The 20639-nt window shown below is 38.3% G+C and overlaps 1 protein-coding gene and 1 pseudogene across 1 annotated transcript in view; one reads left to right on the top strand and one right to left on the bottom strand.

Annotated features, from left to right (window-relative positions):
• The window catches only part of TESK2 (testis associated actin remodelling kinase 2), a 144001-nt gene that overhangs the window by 73438 nt on the left and 49924 nt on the right, over nt 1–20639 (top strand). The window contains 1 exon segment of the mRNA XM_038558233.1: nt 1549–1670. Coding sequence (XP_038414161.1) covers nt 1549–1670 — 122 coding nt within the window.
• Nucleotides 3268–3483, bottom strand: LOC119869449 (annotated as a pseudogene).

Here is a 20639-nt window from a genome sequence, read left to right on the forward strand (position 1 = left end):
TAGGTTGTCGACATTTTTGGATAGTAAGTCCCTATTGTGCAGGATCTGATTTTTTTTTTTTTTAAGAGGGAGAGGTGGGTGGGGAGGGGCAGAGAGAGAGAGGATTCCAAGCGGGGCTCGATCAAATGACCTTGAGATCATGACCTGAGTCAAAAATCAAGTTGGACACTTAACTGACTGAGCCACACAGGCACCTCTAAAATGATTTTTTAACCAGAAACTAATGAGGTCCTTGGTATTTAGTAATCTTCTACTGCCTCATTCATAATTTCTTAGTAGGAAAAACACATTTCAGTAAATAATTGAACTTCTTGAAGATCCCTGGGTGGCTCAGTGGTTTAGTGCCTGCCTTTGGCCCAGGGCATGATCCTGGAGTCCCAGGATTGAGTCCCGCATTGGGCTCCCTGCATGGAGCCTGCTTCTCCCTCTGCTGTGTCTCTGCCTCTCTCTGTGTATGTGTCTCTTATGAACAAATAAACAAACTCTTAAAAAAAAATAATTGAACTTCTTTTGGGTAATATAAAATATTTTTCTGGTAGTATCATTTTGCTACTACTGAAACATTTGGGGTTGAAAACATAGCTAGTTTTCTTACAAGTATTACATTTTTTTAAACCTGTGGAGTGTGTATGGAAATTATAAAGCAATAGTTTTACATGTAAAAGTATATAGACTTCTATAGAGGGTGAATGTTTTAGAAGTAGACTTTGTATATATGGGTAATAGGTTGTTTTTTTTTTTAAAGATTTTATTTATTTATTCATGAGAGACACAGAGAGAGGCAAAGACACAGGCAGAGGTAGAAGCAGGCTCCATGCAGGGAGCCTGATGTGGGACTGGATCCCGGGACCCCAGGATCACTCCCTGGGCTGAAGGCAGGCTTGTATGGGTAATAGTTTGAATGGTGTGGCCCATGTTTTTTTGTGTCTGACTTGAGTATGTTTAAACAATTATAAGGTAATTTGGTTTGGCTTACTATAATATTAGCTCTAAAAGGTTCACTTGACTTCTTTCTATATTTAACATGCAATGCTTTTTTTTCATGTATGTGTACATATATGTATGTATTGAGGGAGATTTTGAGGATGTGGCTTTAGTGTCCTATAAATATAGTTCAACAGTTCCTTAAGTGTTATATAAGGCTTATGCATGTATCTTTTCTGTGCACACTTAAAATTCCACAAAGGGGACTTTTTCATATCAGTGTCCTAAGACTCCACAATATTGGCCATAAGGAACCAACCTAATAAATTTCCCCTATTTTTCCCTAGGGAATTAAAAGGAAAGATGTCATTTCTTGAGGTGTTATTAACAGTGTTTCTCTGGCCAGCTTAATGTGAAATAGTTTTGGTCTTAAATGGAGTAAATCCATCTTCATTAATGGATATGAGACCCTAATGTGATCAGTTTACAGAAAAATATCCCAAATGATGTCTATTTTATCTAAACTGGCACTAAAACATCTTGGCATGTTTATATGCGGAGACTTTGAACTCATATTTAACTGCTGTCCTTGAAACAATGTTCTTGCTCTATTTTATTTTCTAGGTGCGCCACCGAGCTTCTGGCCAGGTGATGGCTCTTAAGATGAACACTTTGAGCAGTAACCGGGCAAACATGCTGAAAGAAGTTCAGCTCATGAACAGACTGTCCCATCCCAACATCCTCAGGTAATTGGTTTTCCTTCCTACTGGAGGTCAGTGAGAAAGCCCCAACATTGTTGGAGACTTGTCAGAATACAATTAACAGCTGAGAGGAGGGATTAACAATTTCGTGCTCTGTCTTGTTGGGGTGTAGCTGTGCTGTAGGTCTTTTTCTATATATTAAGACTTAATTTTTTGGTAATTAGTTGCATTTAATGAAGCAACTTCCTTCTGTTTTTCAAATTGCCTTACTCTTAGTAGCAGCTCCAGAGCTCCATCCTAGGACTCCAGAGACCATGACCTGAGCTAAAGTCAGACACTTCGCCTACTGAGCCACCCAGGTGCCCCTAGTTTACCTTTTTAGAGGATAATTATTTTTATATGTTATACAGTTATATAATCATCACTTTCTAGTAATCAGTATCTGAACCTTTCTCACTTGAATTATCTTGATTTTTTTTTTTTTTAGTGAGATGAATGTGTTTTCAAATGAAAACCTAATAAGACAATTTGAGCCAATATATATTTTAACCAAGGTTTATGTGTAAGACTCTTTAAAAAGTTAAAAGTGCTATTTACTTAGGGTCATTTACTGCTTATATTTATATTAGACTAGAGAGAAATCATACAGCATAAGTAAGACAGATGTTTGATCAGTGATAGTACAGTATGGAATTAGATTATACTGCTTACTTGATATTTTCTACCTTTATATAGAATTCTTGGCTTCCTAGTCTACTACAAAAATGTTCAGCCAGTATTTTTATTATGATGACTTTCTTCTCAATGCATAAATCAAATTAGCACATTTTTTTGAGCCTTTAGTATAAGCCTGGTGATTTGCCAGACACCAGAAAGGTATATAGATATGCATAAAATGGAATATCTGCCAGTAGGAAGGAGTTTGCACTCTTACTGGAGATCTAGGACTTACATATATGAAAAGAGAACTAATAAAATCAACTAGGACCTCACCACTTGGGAAGAATAAACTACATGTTATGGAAGTTCAAAGGAGTGAGAGATCATATTAGGTTGGCAGAGTCAGGGATGATTTTTTTGGAGGGGATTAACTCAAATTGGAACTTGAATTTTAATAGGATTTTATTTTATTTTATTTTAAAGATTTTATTTATTTATTCATGAGAGACACAGAGAGAGAGAGGCAGAGACACAGGCAGAGGGAGAAGCAGGCTCCACGCAGGAAGCCCGATGTGGGACTCGATCCTGTGACTCCGGGATCATGCCCTGAGCCAAAGGCAGAAGCCCAACCACTGAGCCACCCAGGCGTCCCTAATAGGATTTTAGAATAGAGAGAATGATCTCTGAAAAGAGAAGCAAAACAGTAATAAAGCACAGAGGTGAAAGTGCAAAGCTTTTTGAGGAATCAGTGAATAAAAACCCATTTGGCTAATAATAACAAAAATGGGAAAACCACCATTTAATGAAGGCTTGTATGCTGGGTACTTTACCTATTTAAAAATTTATTTTTTACAATTAATCACCATTGAAGGAATTGAGGCTAAGAGATTGTGTGTTGGGCACAGTCTGTGACTGAGGCCTGGACTCTTTCTACCATGCTTCTCCTAGAAGAACTGAGGATTCGATAGCATAGTATTGATAAAGGTGGAAACGTAATACAATTATTCAGGAATGGCTTTCATAAAGCCCAAAAGAGGATATTTTATGCTCTGTGTATTGGGTTCTGAGTAGTTAGGGGGCCTCTATTATTGAGAGTGAGATGGATGAGTCTTGATATTCTGCTTAGGAATTTTTCAATTAGCAATAATCGTGCCTCAAATAAACCTCATTGGCTACGATACTGCGACTGCGCAGAGCTTGCTTAGGAATTTTTAAGCTGATTGTATTTTCATATTACTTAAAAAATAACATTTCTATTGTTTTTGTTGTTTTTATAAAAGTTATACATCATCACTATGAAACACTTAGAAAACAGAGTTAGCGGGATCCCTGGGTGGCGCAGCGGTTTGGCGCCTGCCTTTGGCCCAGGGCGCGATCCTGGAGACCCGGGATCGAATCCCACGTCGGGCTCCCGGTGCATGGAGCCTGCTTCTCCCTCTGCCTGTGTCTCTGCACCTCTCTCTCTCTGTGACTATCATAAATAAATAAAAAAAAATAAAAAAATAAAAAAAAAAGAAAACAGAGTTAGCAAAACAAGAAAATAAAAATTGCCCTTTATCTCAATGCATAGAGATCAAACTATCATTAACATTTGGTATATTTCTTGACAGTCTTTTTTAATTTCACTACTTGTCTTACTCTTTTTACTGTGAACTTGACTGGTGAATACATGGGAAGAATGACTTAAAATAAATTTTATTCTGGGCACTTGGGTGGCTCAGTGGTTGAGCATCTGCCTTTGGCTCAGTTTGTGATCCCAAGGTCCTGGGATCGAGTCTCTCATCAGGCTCCCCGCAGGGAGCCTGCTTCTCTCTCTGCCTATGTCTCTGCCTCGCTTTCTGTGTCTCATGAATAAATAAACAAAATCTTAAACATTTTTTTATTCTATCACAGCAAAAATATTAAATACAGTTATTATATGATAGAAGTAGAATAGCATAGTATAATGATTAAAAATGCAGACTCTAGGAGCACCTGGGTGGCTCAGCTGGTTAAGCCTCTGACTTCGACTCAGGTCACCATCTCAGGGTTCTGAGATTGAGTCCTGAGTCCAGCTCTTCACTCAGCAGGGAGTCTGCTTCTCCCTCTCCCTTTGTCCCCACCCCCTCCCCCCCCGCACTGCTCGTGCTCTTTCTCAAATAAATAAATAAATAAATAAATAAATAAATAAATAAAAATCTTAAAAATAAAAGGGCCCTAGATTCTAGATCATGCTGCCTGGATTCAAATCGTAGATCTTGGGAAAGTTGCTTAACCTGTCTGATCTTAGTTTTTCCATCTATAAAATGAGAGTAATGACAGTAAATACATCATATAGTTGTTGTTGAGGGTTAATTAAATTAGTACATATAAAACACCTAGAATAATATCTGGCTTATGTTAAATGCCCAATAAATGTTAGCTACTATTATTAGTTTCTTTTTCTCTGGCTAGTTTTTATTTTGTTATAATGGCCCATGGGAGCATGTCTTTTATCATTCATTCATTCACCAAACATTTGTCGAGTGCTGCTGTTTTTAATACATTCAAAGGTTTTCTGCTGGAGTAATGCTGTTGAATAAAACTTTCTGCAGTGATAGGAATGTTCTTTATCTGTGCTGTCCAAAAGCCACATGTGGCTAATGAGCATTGAAATGTGGCTAGCATAAACAAGGAACAGAATTTTTTTATTGGATTTAAACTGCCACATGAAGCTACTGGCTACTGTATTGGGAAATACTGGGCTAAAGTCCATCTAGATCTTTGCTCTTGTTTTGCTTAATACATTTGTACAGCCTGGAAACATGGTGTGATGAGACCAATGATACCGTTCCTATTCTGATGTCCTCTTGATCTATTTTCTTAGCTTGTTTCTTTTTGGTTTCATTGCTCAGGAATAACCCATTTAACTTTCAACAAGTAGTATTCTTTGCTCTCAGCTAAATTTTCTATTATATAAAAGGTAGTATTAACTCTGTCTTGATCTTGGCAATAAACCAGCAAATAAGATAGTACAGAATAGCCTGTGGATCTGTTATAATCCATAAAAGTACATAATACATGAAAATTATTATAATTATTGTTAACCATGGTGGGTTTACACTGTGATGATGACTCTGTTCTGTATGAGCCATTGATCTCAAATATACTGTGGTTAAAAGCCTAGAAATAGATTACTTTTTTATTATTTTATTATTTTAAAAAATAATTTATTTAAATTCAATTTGCCAGCATATGGTATAACACCCAGTGCTCATCTCATCATGTGCCCTCCTTAGTTAGTGCCTGTCACCCAGTTACCCCATCCCCCACCTACTTCCCTTTCTGCAATCCTTTGTTTCCCAGAGTTAGGAGAGTCTCTCATGGTTTGTCTTCCTCTCTAATATTTCCCCACTCAGTTTCCCTCCTTTTGTATGTCATTTTTTTTTTAAAGAAGCTTCTAAATTCTACCTCTGAAACTAATAATACAGTATATGTTAATTAAATTGAATTTAAATAAAAAAATAAAAGAAGCTTCTAATTGTTCAAATCTTTCATGTTTTTGTGTCTTCACTTTTACTGTATATTTTGAATACAACAAAAGGAAACGGTCCTACCTGTTGCCTAGAAGAAGCAGAGTCTTTTTGGCTTTTGTTATTCTGAAGAGTACAAACTATAACAGTAGAAACATTTATTGTACTTTACTAGGATGCCTTAAATATGAAACTAAGCATGACTATGTTCCATTCTCAAAAATACTTAGAATTTTTATTTCCTAAATGCTTTTCTTTTTTTAAATTTTTTTCCTAAATACTTTTCTAGTTGACTTACACATTTACTGTTAATACTTTTTGTAATTTAAACTTTTTGTTACTATTTATTAGTCTACTATTATTAGTCTAATAGACTAATAATTAATAGTCTACTATTATTTTTAGTCTATTTTCAAGCTGTGACACAAGCACACTTGTTCTTACAAGTACTTCTTTATAGGGCACCCCCGGTGGAGACGTAGGATCGAGTCCCGCGTCAAGCTCCCTGCATGGAGCCCGCTTCTCCCTCTGCCTGTGTCTGCCTCTCAGTCTCTCTCTCTCTCTGAATAAATAAGTTAAAAAACAAAACAAAAAACAAAGCAAGTTCTTCTTTATAGATGCAGAAGCTGAGGGAGGAATATGAACCAAGTTTTTCTATCAAACCGAGATTATTGATTTAAATTGGGGAAAATCCATCTCTCAGAACTCTAGGTTTTTCAGACATGCTTCCTTAGAGGCTGATCCGTGGAGGGGAGGGGTACTGCCAAGCAGAGGAGGCTTTTGGTTTCCCCCTCTGCTTTATCCAGCCAGAGCTGCTCTACTTTTTATCTGTTTTATGTTAAACTTCTGTATAAGAATTTTGAAGAGTTTCCTGCTTGAAAACAAAGAAAGGATCGAAAATTGCTGCATTAGTGATTTGGAAAGTCTACTTGGGAAAGACAGCTATCTGCATGACCAGCCAGATGGTAGGCATCTAATCCTTTGGGCATACCTTGGTCCTCTGCTGGCACAGCTATTTTGTGCCCAGCAGGAGTTAGTGAGCTGAACTTTTGCAGTTCTATTTCTCTTTTCCTTGACCCCAACCTCCCTATTTCCTCTTTTTCCTTTTATCTTTCTCTCTCCTAATATTTCTCGTTGGAAGGAAAAGAATGGTCTTGGTAAGTCATAGAGGCAATAGGTGTGTATATTTTATTTGTGTATATGTTTTTTTTTTTAAATACACGGATACAGTTAAGATTGGTTCTTTTATCATCAGTTGCTCTAAGTTATCAGTTAAAACAAGGAACAATAAAGTACTTTGTTGACTGCATGGACTGATCCTTTGAGCCTCTTGTGAATAAGGTTGTTTATGCCAGGAAGTGTTATGCTCAAGATCTGTAATCCAATTCCATGCCCTGCTCACTTCCACTCCCCAATGGTCTTTCTGAGGATCTGTACCAAGATTCGTTCTCATACCTCTGTTATTCTTCATGCCATGAGAAATTGAATATTTCTTTTAGATTCCTTCACATTCTTGTGCTTCCTTTTTTTAGGCCACATTCTGAATTTATTTTCCTATCTACTAATTTTTGTTCAGAATTGTTTTAGCTCCCCTTAAAAAGCCATTTGTGACAATCTGGTTGCCATTTTGTTAAAATGGAGAGTATGCTTTCAGTTCATTAGAGTATCAGCTAATACTATGAGAATGTGGCAGGATGTTTTCCCAGTCTCAGTTATTAAGATAGCTACTTTTCCAGTTATCCATTCTGAAAATTCTGAACTCATCTTTACTTATTACTTTTAGTCCTTCTAATCAGATGATAAATCTGATTTGATAAATCTTGATTCTAAATCTTCAATGACTTTTGCATCTGTTCTTTCCTTTATGCATTTGTCGGTTGAACCCTCTTGACTTTTGCCTGGAGTGAATTATTTTTCCTGTCTTTTTGCTTCCCTTTTCTCTCTTCCTGATATACATGGCTCTAATTGCATAGCTTATTTCTTATAAACTTTTTATTTCAGAACTGAGTCGAAAATCCTTTGGACTGACAATTAAGTTCTGATCTGTTTTTCTAGCTTTATCTTCCATTATTGCTCATATGCACTTAACACGACTCCACAATTTCCTAATTGTGTTCTCTTGGACAAGTTATTTAACCTCTGGGCTTTTTTTTTTCCTTTGTTAAACTAGGGGAATGGACCAGATCAGTGGTTAGAAATCCGCAGTGAATTAATGTTGAATAATTTGTAAATGATGAGGTTTAAAAAATATATTAAAATAATAAAAAATAAAAAGAATAAAAAATAAAAGAATAAAAAATAAAAAATAAAAATATCTGGGGTGTACATGTGTTTGTGTGTGTCGGGGGGCACGTGCACATACACACACATGTGGTCCAGAACAAATGGGAAGCAATTAAAAAATGCTGGATTAAAGTGGATCTTTCTGATTTTAACATTGCAATTCTAGTAAGTAACTAGGTGAAAGAATCTCAGTATAGCCCTCAAAACAAAGTTTATAACATTAGCGTGTTAATAAAGAGGTCTTAATATTTTTTTCTCTTATCTGTGCCAAGGTAGAAGGTCTAATGACTTAGGACTGTGTCTAATTTCATATAACCAGAAAAATTCTGTAAACTAAAATATGAATAAGCTTGAGTAATATTTATGTCATTGTGTGTAGGTAGTGAAGTAGCATAACCCTAGAAAGATTTTTTTTAAATTCTTTTTATTGAGATGAAATTGAGATATATAGATGATTTTTAATGTAAACAATGGCTACTATTTATTGAGCACCTATTATGGACCACTATTGATTATTTTTCTATCGCACTCCCATGTTTTCCTCTCCCATCTCAGCAAATGGAATTGCCATTGTTGCTATTATTACTTAGGCTAAAAAACCAAGGAGTCATTCTTTTTTTTTTTTTCTTAAAGTTTTTTTTTTTAATTTTTTATTTATTTATGATAGTCACAGAGAGAGAGAGAGAGAGAGAGAGAGAGAGGCAGAGACACAGGCAGAGGGAGAAGCAGGCTCCATGCACCGGGAGCCCGACGTGGGATTCGATCCCGGGTCTCCAGGATCGCGCCCTGGGCCAAAGGCAGGCGCTAAACCGCTGTGCCACCCAGGGATCCCCCAAGGAGTCATTCTTAATATCTTTCCCTTACACTCTTATTCAAACCATCAGTGGTTGTACACCTGAAATGAATATAGTACTGTATATTAACTATACTGGAATTAAAATAAAAAACTTGGAAAAAAAGACAATCTTAGGTAAAATCATTTATATTATTATGACTGATAATTACCATGAGACCAAATAATGTATTATAACTACATTTTATTTCTTGCATAATTTTCTTGTATTTTGCCTGATTCTTCATTTACTTAGTTATATGTCTACCACTAATTGTTCCCAAGGCTTCAGACATCATATATTGAGGCTATAGAGCATAAAGCTTAAGCATAAAATTCTTTTGTTTTTTTAAAGATGGCATTCATTTATTCATGAGAGACACACAGAGAGAGAAAGGCAGAGACACAGGCTTGGGTCATGATCCCAGGATCCTCAGATTGAGCCCCACATATGGGTCCTTGCTCCATGGGGAGTCTGCTTCTCTTTCTCCCTCTGGCTGATGCTCCCCTTGTTCATTCTCTCTCTCTCTGTCAAATAAAAAAAATTTTAAAAATTAGGATTTTTTAAACAAATATTTATTTTATAAATAAATAAAGATTTGAGAGAGAGAGCACAAGTGTGGGGAGGGGCAAAAGAAGAGGGGCAAATGAGTAGGGAGAGGGACAAGCAGACTGGAGCATGGACCAGTCTCAGGGCTCACTCTTATAACCCTGAGATCATGATCTGAGCTGAATTGCACTCAACCAACGGAGCCACCCAGGCACTCTGCTATCATTTTTTTTTTAAGATTTTATTTATTCATTCATAGAGACACAGAGAAAGAGGGCCAGACAGGCAGAAGGAGAAGCAGGCTCCATGCAGGGAGCCCGACGTGGGACTTGATTCCGGGTCTCCAGGATCATGCCCTGGGCTGCAGGCGGCGCTAAACCGCTGCGCCACCGGGGCTGCCCCTGCTGTCGTTTTTCTACCCATTTCTTTCTAGACATTATGACTTCCTTTCTTTTCTCTCTCTTTTTAAAATTTGTCATAAATGTGTATTATAATATCTTTTATTTTTATTTATTTTATTTTTTAAAAAGATTTTATTTATTTATTCATGAGTGGCACAGAGAAAGAGAGAGGCAGAGACACAGGCAAAGGGAAAAAGCAGGCCCCATGCAGGGAGTCTGATGTGGGACTTTGATTCAGGACTCCAGGATCACGCCCTGGGCCAAAGGCAGGCGCCAAATCACTGAGCCACCCAGGCGTCCCTATATTATGTTTTAAAATCTTTTTTAACTGATTTAAATCCTGGGGTCTTGAGATTTTATTTATTCATGAGAGACACAGAAAAAGAGACAGAGACATAGACAGAGGGAGAAGGAGGCTCGCTGTGGGGAGCCTGATGCTGGACTCCATCCCAGGACCCCGAGATCATGCCCTGAGCCAAAGGCAGATACTCAACCACTGAGCCACCCAGGTGCCCCGAAAAATCCTGTTTTTGATGGGGATTTCATTAAATATGTAGATTGTTTCGGAGACCCAAGATTGTCTTATACAGATATTGGAAGGGAAATAATTTAAGAGGGCTGAATCCTTAGTGTCCACACTGGAAAGTCAGTAGAAGGTGAGAAATAGCAGCATAATCAGTAGATAGCTAGAGCTATGATGATAAATAGAAGACACAGCTGAAAGAGTTAAGAGTGGTTCCCTTTGGGGAATAGGATTCAGCAGTGATATGGCGGGCCAAGGGACTGTTTTTTTTTCCATTATATACTTATTTGAAGGTATGTGAATGTATATTTGATAAAAACTAAGGACACTATTGCAATTATCTAGAGAAAGCTGATGATGGCTTGGACTGTGTGGTAGCAATGAAGGTAGAAATAGTTGGGTTCTGGATATCTCTGGGTATTTTTTTAGTAGAGGCAATGAGATTTCCTAATGGATTTGGTGTAGGGTATTGGTACGAGGGAAGGAGTCAAGGATGACTTTTTTTTTTTTTAATTTTTATTGATTTATGATAGTCACACAGAGAGAGAGAGAGGCAGAGACACAGGCAGAGGGAGAAGCAGGCTCCATGTACCAGGAGCGCAACATGGGATTTGATCCCGGGTCTCCAGGATCGCGCCCTGGGCCAAAAGCAGGCGTCAAACCGCTGCGCCACCCAGGCATCCCAGGGATGACTTTTTTTTTAAAAGGGCTTTATTTATTCATGAGAGACACAGAGAGAGAGGCAGAGACAGAAGCAGGCTCCGTGCAGGAAGCCCGATGTGGGACTTGATCCTGGGACCCCAGGATTATACCCTGAGCCAAGGGCAGACACTCAACTGCTGAGCCACCCAGGGGTCCCTCAAGGATGAGGCTTCTGAAATGAACAACTGGGAGAATTAAATTGCCAGTAACTGCATTGGAGAAGCCTGAATAGGGGACAGGTTTTGGCGATAGGAAATCAGGGGTTATCAAATTGGCAGTTGGATAAACAGGTCTAGAATTCAGAGGAGAGGTTCAAGATAGTTGTGTTTCTTAGTAGTTAGGGGACCTTTGGCAAATTATGTAACTTCTATAACCTCAGTTTTCTCATCAGTGAAGTAGAGTAACAATAGTACTGCTATACCATGTTGATCAGAGAATTAGAGATAAAGAACTTATCACAGTGCAAGGCACTAAACGATTATTATATTTGATTATTGTTATTACTGTAGTCATAACTATCTGATGCATCATATACTGAGGCTATAGAGCATAAAGCTTAAGAGTTAAGAATCCAGTTTGACTCTGCATTTGCAAGTTGTGTGACTTTGGGCAAGCCACTTAGTCTTCTCAATTTTCTTTTTTTTTAATATTTTTTTTAAATTTTTATTTATTTATGATAGTCACAGAGAGAGAAAGAGAGTCAGAGACACAGGCAGAGAGAGAAGCAGGCTCCATGCACCGGGAGCCCGACGTGGGAATCGATCCTGGGTCTCCAGGATCGTGCCCTAGGCCAAAGGCAGGCGCCAAACCGCTGCGCCACCCAGGGATCCCGTCTTCTCAATTTTCTTATTTGTAAAATGGAGATAATAATAGTGTCTATAACATGATGTTTTCATAGGATTAAATGAGGTAATACCTGTAAAGTACTTATTATACTTACTTGTTATACATAGTAAGTGCTTAGTAAGTGTAATCCATCATTATCATTATTTGTCCATGAACTCCTTGAAGAAGGGACCATCATCTTTATTTCTCTAGTACCTACTGAGTTCCCTTTGCCTATCACTGTACTTAGTTTATATGTAACAGGTAGTAAAAATTTTTTAGGTGTTCTGTTTATAGAGAGCACAAACCTTGCACACATTCATTTTCTTGACATGCTTTTTTTTTTTGAAGATTTTATTTATTTATTTGACAGAACAAGCGAGTGAGCTTGCACAAGTAAAGCAGAGCAGCAGGCAGAGGGAGAGGAAGAAGCAGGCTACCCAGCAGAAAGCCTGATGTGGGGCTCGATCCCAGGACCCCAGGATCACGACCTGAGCAGTTGCTTAACCAATTGAGCACCCAGGCACCCCAATACATGCTTTTTTTAGATTGAATTGTTCTCTTTCCTCTATACATTTCTTCTACTTTGGGAGAGGGTGAAGAAATAAATAGTGTGAGAGTGCTTCAGAAGTATGCTCACATAAATCGAAGTTCGAGTTTATTTTATTATTTATTTAATAAATTTATTTTTTATTGGTGTTCAGTTTGTCAACAAGAGTAAACATTTCTTTTTTTTTTAAATATGTTATTTATTTATTCATGAGAGAGAGAGAGAGAGAGAGAGAGAGACAGGCTCCACGCAGGGAGCCCAACGTGGGACTCAATCCTGGGTCTCCAGGATCAGGAGGCCCTGGGCTGAAGGCTGTGCTAAACCACTGAGCCACTCGGGCTGCCCGAAGTTTGTGTTTATATTTTGCTACTTGGGTGTTAGTTTGAGTCATCTTAGAATAAAGGACACATTTGGGAAGGAGGAAGCATTTTCAGTGCTTGGCGAGACAATCTGGATACTTGGATTTGTGGATATTAGTTCTCTTCTGAACTTCCCGGATTAAAAAATCAAAACATTTTGGGAACATATATGTATTAACAGTTCTGCCTTTGCCAGAAGATTTGGTATTTTGCTGTTTGCATGTCAGTTTTGAGCAAGGTGGTTTAAGATTTTCTGTGGAGTAAAATATTTAAAGAATGAGTTTAATTATCAGTCTCAGTTTACTTTCAGTTGTTGTTTAAGATAGAGAATATTTGTTTTCTCTCAGAAATCTAGGATTTTAAAAATCTATTAAACTGCTTTAAGGGGCGCCTGGGTGGCTCAACTGGTTAAGTATCTGCCTTCAGCTCAGGCCCTGGGATTGAGCCCCACATCAGGCTCCTTGCTCAGCGGGGAGTCAGCCTGTCCCTCTCTTTCAGCCCCTCCCCACCGCTTGTCCTCTCTCTTTCTCTCTCCCCCTCTCAAATAAATAAATAAAATCTTTTTAAAAAAACAACTAGTTTAATATTTATAAACAAGCAGATCTTTTAATTTTTAAAATATTTGTACTGTTTCACTAGAAAAAAGTAGAAGAGACCATAATTTTCATTGGTCCTCTTGTTATTATATGTAGTATTATCTACATGATCTAAGTGATGGCCGAGCAATGTTTATTTGCCTTTAGCTATCTTAAAATCGGACTATAACACTGTGGACAGAAAAGAGAACGCCAGACTGAACCAGCCCTGTTTGGTGTCACCTGATGTGAGGCTTTGGTGGTTAATATCTGTTCAGCTGAGTTTTCTTTGGGTTCTCATAGCTAGGACCTAGCACAACCAGTTTTCCATGATGTAATACCTCTAAAACACGTTTGAACTGCAGCAAGCTTTACCAAAAGATATTACTGCTTTTTTTATGGGTCTAGATTCATAGCTCTTTTGGGACTTGAGATCTGAGGCATTGCCCTTTCTTCTCCTTTTTGGTTATTGGTAATTTTTTCTGGTCCAAGAGAGTGGTGGTAACTTTGCTTTATTTGGGAGTAGAATGCAATGCTTGCTACTGCTACTGCTAAAATGAACTGCTGTTCATTTTAGTGCCGCATATTAAAGCTTAGTGGAATCTGGTGGGGGATATGTTGTAGGGCCTTTCAATTATGGGAGGAAATCAGATAAAAATATAACAAAACTCCTGGAAAAACTTTTTTAAAGAAAAGCAAACCAGTATAAGTAGATTTCACATGTAGGCATTTTAGAAAGCATATTAATATAAAAATCCTACTCACATTTTAATATTATATTATAAGTTTATTTCAGACCTCTTATTGTATTTACCATAACTTTGGAGCCAGACATTTTTTCTGGAAAACCAGTAAAGGTCTGAAGAACTCCTGCAACATGGATGCTGCCTATTGCTCAAAGCTAGCAGTAGAAAGGTTTGTAAAACAAACTAGTTAGATTTTCATTGATTTACAGATAGGTAGTTATTTTTTATGAATAAAAAAGAAGTTATTATTTTTAAAGATTTATTTATTTTAGAGAGAGAGAGAGAGAGAGCATATGGGGAGGAGGGGCAGAAGGAGAGAGTCTCAGACAGACTCTGTGCTGTGTGTGGAGCCCCATATGCAGGGCTCAGTCCCACAACCCTGAGATCACAACCTGAGCCAAAACCAAGAGTTGGTTGCTTAACCTGCTGTGCCACTCAGGCGCCCCAAAAATGAAGTTATTATTGAACCACTGGTCTTTTCTCTTCCATACCCTTTGTCACAGAACAAAACATAGCTTTTGGAGCCAACAGATCCAGATTCCAGTACTTCTCCAACCTTTGTCAAATCATTAAATGCTCTGAACCTCATTTTCCTAGAGAAAAAAATGAGGGTAATTTAATCTCAGATGATACATATAAAACAGCACAGTTTCTATGTGTATTATAGGTTAGCAACAAGTAGTAGTTTTCTGGACAGCTTTGATATAATAACCACAGAATTCTTACTAGGTCCTATTATGTAATATCGAACAGGTCCAAAACTAACAGCAGTGTCAGTGTTTTATGTGTGTGTGTGTGTATGTGTGTGTGTGTGTGTGTGTTTCCAGAGTGAGAACAGCTAGATGTGTTTTATTTATTTATTTATTTTTATTTATGATAGTCAGAGAGAGAGAGAGGCAGAGACACAGGCAGAGGGAGAAGCAGGCTCCATGCACCAGGAGCCCGACGTGGGATTCAATCCTGGGTCTCCAGGATCACGCTTTGGGCCAAAGGCAGGTGCTAAACCGCTGCGCCACCCAGGGATCCCCTAGATGTGTTTTAGATTGCTGTCACACCTCTCTCTCTTCTCTCTCGGTAATAAACTTTTGAAGAGGGATAGTATTTAAACCTTAATGTTTAACCCTGAGAACAGAACTGTGAGCTCAATAAATATTTGACTGAGTGAAGGTAAATGCTCCCACGGAACATAATAATGTTGTTTTCCTTATGCTTTGTTATTTTATTTTATTTTTTTAGTTTTTCTTTCTTTATTTTAGAGAGAGCAGAGGAAGGGGCAGAGGGAGAGGAAGAGAGAGAATCCCAAGCAGACTCCACACTGCCCAGGGCTTGACATGGGGCTCGATCTCACAACCTTAAGACCATGACTTAAACCAAAATCCGGAGTTGGATGCTTAACTGACTGAGCCACCCAACCGTCCCTCCTTGTGCTTGTTTAGAAGGAGCCAAAGCCCAAAGTCTATCCTAGATCTATAAATATTATAACATAAGATTATGTCATTTTTTTATTATGTATCATTAGTTTTCTATGGCTGCCATAACAAATTACCTAGTGGCTTAAGACAACACAAATTCATTATCTTACAGTTCTATAGGTCAGAAGTCTGATGTGTATCTTACTGGGCTAACATCAAGGTATTGAGAGGGGCTCTTTCTGGGGGCTCTAGGGAAGAATCTGTTTCCTTACTTTTTTACATTTCTAGTGGCTGCTTGTATTCTTTGGCTTGTAGCTCCTACCATGCTCAAAGCCACCAGAGATGAGCTGATTCATTTTCACATTATATCCCTCTAATACTAACTTTTTGGCCTCCCTCTTCTACCTTTGGAGACCACTGTGATAACACTGCAAGTGTACTTGATAATCCAGGATAATCACCCTATTTTAAAGTCAAATGATTAGCAAGCTTAATTCTGTCTGCAATTTTAATCAATTCCCTTGCCATATAGCATAACATAACAAATTCACAGGTTTTGGGGTTTATAACATGGACATCTTGGACATCTTCTATCATACCATCCCATTAGGAAAACAATTGAGCATATCCCCAGGTGCTATTATTAACCCATATTAGATATTACTAAAACTCATTTTCTCTTTTTTTGTATAAAAATAATATAGGTAAAAATTCTAATTTTCTTCCCATACTTCAGTGGATAATCTTGCTCATTCTCCATTTTGGAGACTGCTGGATAACTATGAACAAGGCAGTGTTTTAGGTATATATACAGACAAAACTACATGATATATTTATTCCAGGAGGACTAATTACTGTAATAAACAACACAAAATCTTATTTATTTAAAAGCTTGATTTGTTTGTTTGTTTCTTTCTTTTTCTCCTTCCTTCCTTCCTTCCTTCCTTCCTTCCTTCCTTCCTTCCTTCCTTCCTTCCTTCCTTCCTTCCTTCCTTCCTTCACCTCTCTCTCTCTCTCTCTCTCTCTCTCTCTAGTTTTTAAGTAATCTCTACACCTAAAATGGAACTTGAACTCATAACCCCAAGATCAAGAGTCACATGCTCCATCAACCAATCCAGGCAGGTATCCCTTAAAGGCATTTTTTAAATTAATGTCCTAGTTGAATGCATGTTACTGAGTAGAGGTAGAAGGGAGCTTTTTTTTTTTTTTAAAAAAAAAAAACCTAGGATCGGGCCTCAGAGTCCTTCACTGGATCTTCTGTATCTGCTGACAGATGAAGGAAGAAAGTGTGGAGGATAGGGTTCAGGTTTTTATGGAACAGGCCTAGAAATGACATAATCATTTCTATCCCTATACCACTGTCCAGAACTCAGTATTATTATCTTAACCAATGGTGTAGACACTGGGAAATATCATTTACATAAGGAAGAAGAGGGAAGCAATTTAGTGAATAAATAGCCATTCTCTTCCACACATAAGATCCCTGCCCTCAAGAACCCTCTAATTTAGTGGAAGAAGCAGACATAGATAAAACTTGATGTGGAAGGCAGACCTTATAAATGTTATAATAGAGTTTTATTTTTTTAAAAGATTTTATTTATTCATGAAGACACAGAGAGAGGGAGAGAGAGAGAGAGGCAGAGACACAGGAGGAGGGAGAAGCAGGCTCCATGCCAGGAGCCCGACATGGGACTCGATCCCGGGACTCCAGCATTGCGCCCTGGGCCAAAGGCAGGCGCCAAACCGCTGAGCCACCCAGGGATCCCCTAGAGTTTTAAATAGAGTGATATAAATGTATAGAGAAGAGAAAGATTACTTTGGATTAGAAAGATTATGGAGCACCTAGGTGGTTCAGTTGATTAAGTGTCTGCCTTTGGCTCAGGTTGTGATCTCAGGGTCCTGGGATTGAGCCTCACCTCAGGCTCTCTCCTGGGCAGGTAGTCTGCTTCTCCCTCTTACTCTCCTGTGCTCTCCCTGTCTGTCCCTCCTCTCTCTCTCAAATAAATCTGGGAAAAAAAAGAGAAAGATTAGGGAAATATTTGAAATTATGTCTCTGAGATAGAATTTATTCTCAAAGGGCTGTTTTAACAATCAAATGACTTGCTACATGGCAGTGCTGGGCACACTAATTGGTATATAAATGTTGGGTGCTATTGTTGTTATTGTTATTCTTTGGAGATGTTGTTGCACTGAGTTTTCAAGAGTAGATCGACCTTTGAAAAGTGGATTCCAGATGGACTCATTCTAGCAACAATGTGGAAGTAGAATTTAGGACATTTTTAGAAGTAGCAAGTTATATAACTAAAACATAAAGAATGTAGGTGGATGTAAATAGGAGATAAAGTAAGAGAGGTGTGAGTCAGATCATTCACATTCTTGAATAACATCCTAAGGAATTTGGACTTTGATCAGGAGCTATAAGCTGACTCAAAAAATTTGAATTGCCAGTATCTTCTTAATGAAAAGTATTGTGTCTTCATTTTTTAGTCCTTTTTATAACTATAGAGAGAGGTAATATAACATTGTGATTAAGAGCACAGAACCCACCATTTAGGTTTGATGCCTGGCTCTGCCACTTATTATCTATATGACTTTGGGCAGGTTACTTTATTTCTCAGAGCCTAAGTTTCTTTCTTTCTTTTTTATTTTTTTAAGATTTTATTTATTTATTCATGAGAGACACAGGGAGAGAGAGAGAGAGAGAGAGAGAGGCAGAGACACAGGCAGCGGGAGAAGCAGGCTCCATGCAAGGAGCCTGATGTGGGATTCGATCCGGGAACTCCAGGATCATGCCCTGGGCCGAAGGCAGGCGCCAAACTGCTGAGCCACCCAGGGATCCCAGAGCCTAAGTTTCTTTATCAATATGATTGGGAGGATAAAAGTATTACTTCATTAGATTATTATGGGGATTAAATGAATATAATATAAAAACAATGCCTGCATAGTAAGTGTTCTTTAAGAGTCAGTCAGTTGCTATCATAATCATATCATTACCAGTGCCTGGCACATAGTAGGCATTCAGTAATTTTTGAGTGGTCAGAATTGTGTTTTAAATTTACCCAGCAAGGGATCCCTGGGTGGCGCAGCGGTTTAGCGCCTGCCTTTGGCCCAGGGCGTGATCCTGGAGACCCGGGATCGAATCCCACGTCGGGCTCCCGGTGCATGGAGCCTGCTTCTCCCTCTGCCTATGTCTCTGCCTCTCTCTCTCTCTCTCTCTGTGACTATCACAAATAAATAAAAATTAAAAAAAATAAATTTACCCAGCAAGTATTATATACTGTCATATGACAGGCAAGAGAATTCATTTCATTTCACAAAACATAGTTAAAGGTAGGAAATGGGGCAGCCCCGGTGGCCCAGTGGTTTAGCGCTGCCTTCAGCCCAGGGTGTGATCCTGAAGGTCTGGGATTGGGTCCCACGTCAGGCTCCCTGCATGGAGCCTGCTTCTCCCTCTGCCTGTGTCTCTGCCTCTCACTCTCTCTGTCTGTCATGAATAAATCAATAAAATCTTTAATTAAAAAAAAGGTAGGAAATGATGCCATAGGAGAGTAGTGTAGATGGAGTGCTTTGGTAGTTCAGAAGGATGCTAGTTCAGAAGTACTTCTACTTGGAGCTATATTTGTTTTGTGGGAAAGGAAGTATATGAACTGGGCTTTGAGGAGCATTGTAGAAATGAAGGGAAGGGGCATTCTAGGCAGTGGGAATAGCCTGAGAAAAATCAAAGGATGTATAAAAGCATGATAATGACACTTTATGGAAAATAGTAAATCATGCTATAGGAAAGACTAAGGCAAATTAAGTCTCTGGTCAAAGTCTAGTATACCAGTAGTATCAGAGTTGTTTCCTCTTATGGTCTTACCGAGTGGGTGATCAGCTGTCTTTTATCTAGACTGAGCCTTCGTGCTCAGTGTGTGGTCCATGGACTTATCAGCATCAGCTGGGAGCTTATTAGAAATTCAGACTCTCAGCCCCCTACTGCCCCGACCTATAGATGAGAACCTGCAATTCCCAGGTAGTTTGTTTGCACATTAAAATTTAGGAAGTACTGGTCTAAAACACAAAAGCAGCTCTTCCTACTTCTTAAGATGAGTGTCTGTATAGTATGAAACTGAAAATAATAAATTTCAGTAATCACTTGGTGTCAAACACATGCATTAACAAAATGCTTTGTTGGGATGCCTGGGTGGCTCAACAGTTGAGCATCCTGTCTTTGGCTTAGGAAGTGATCCTGGGGTCTGGAATCAAGTCCCACATCAGGCTCCTTGTGGGGACCCTGTTTTTCCTTCTGCCTATGTCTCTGCCTCTCATGAATAAATAAATAAAATCTTTAAAAAAAAAAACAACCAAAACCCAACCAAACAAAAAGTGCTTTTTTTTCCTGAGCTAAGTAATTCTAGCTGGCATGATTTTGGTTGGTGGTAGTGGGGAGTAAGAATCATTCAGAATGGGCAGCCCGGGTGGCTCAGCGGTTTAGTGCCTGCCTTTGGCCTAGGGCCTGATCCTGGAGACCTGGGATCGAGTCCCATGTCAGGCTCCTTGCATGGAGCCTGCTTCTCCCTCCTGTGTCTCTGCCTCTCTCTATCTCTGTCTCTCATGAATGAATAAATAAAATCTTAAAAAGTCATTCAGAATGTAATTTTTTTTTTAGGTCTGGTCTCATACCAAAAAAGATTTGAGGCTTCATCTACAACTTAGATTTTATTTATTTTTATTTTTTAATTTTATTTATTTATTTATTTTTTACAACTTAGATTTTAATATAATTAGCAATTTCAGTGAAAACTTACGGTTGATATTAAATATTTTTCTAGGCATATATCACTTCTCTGTTGAGGATAGTAATATTTCCCTTTTAATTTTAATTTTTATTATTTTTTAATATTTCTCTTTTAAAGTATATTCTTTTTATAGCAACTAGAATGATAAACTCTGCTCAAACTCTTCTTACAATATAAAGCTAATGCCTGTCTTAGCTTGCAAACTCTGTGACTATTTTGGATGTGGTGGGTGGTAGAAAGGAAATGAGGTTGAGGAGGCCAGTCAGAAAAGTCACACATAGAGGTAGAGTTGTGCGATACCACTGTGATGTGGTGATGTGAGTTGGG

This window comes from Canis lupus, chromosome 15, assembly GCF_011100685.1.
Source record: "Canis lupus familiaris isolate Mischka breed German Shepherd chromosome 15, alternate assembly UU_Cfam_GSD_1.0, whole genome shotgun sequence".
Classification (NCBI taxonomy): Eukaryota; Metazoa; Chordata; class Mammalia; order Carnivora; family Canidae; genus Canis; species Canis lupus.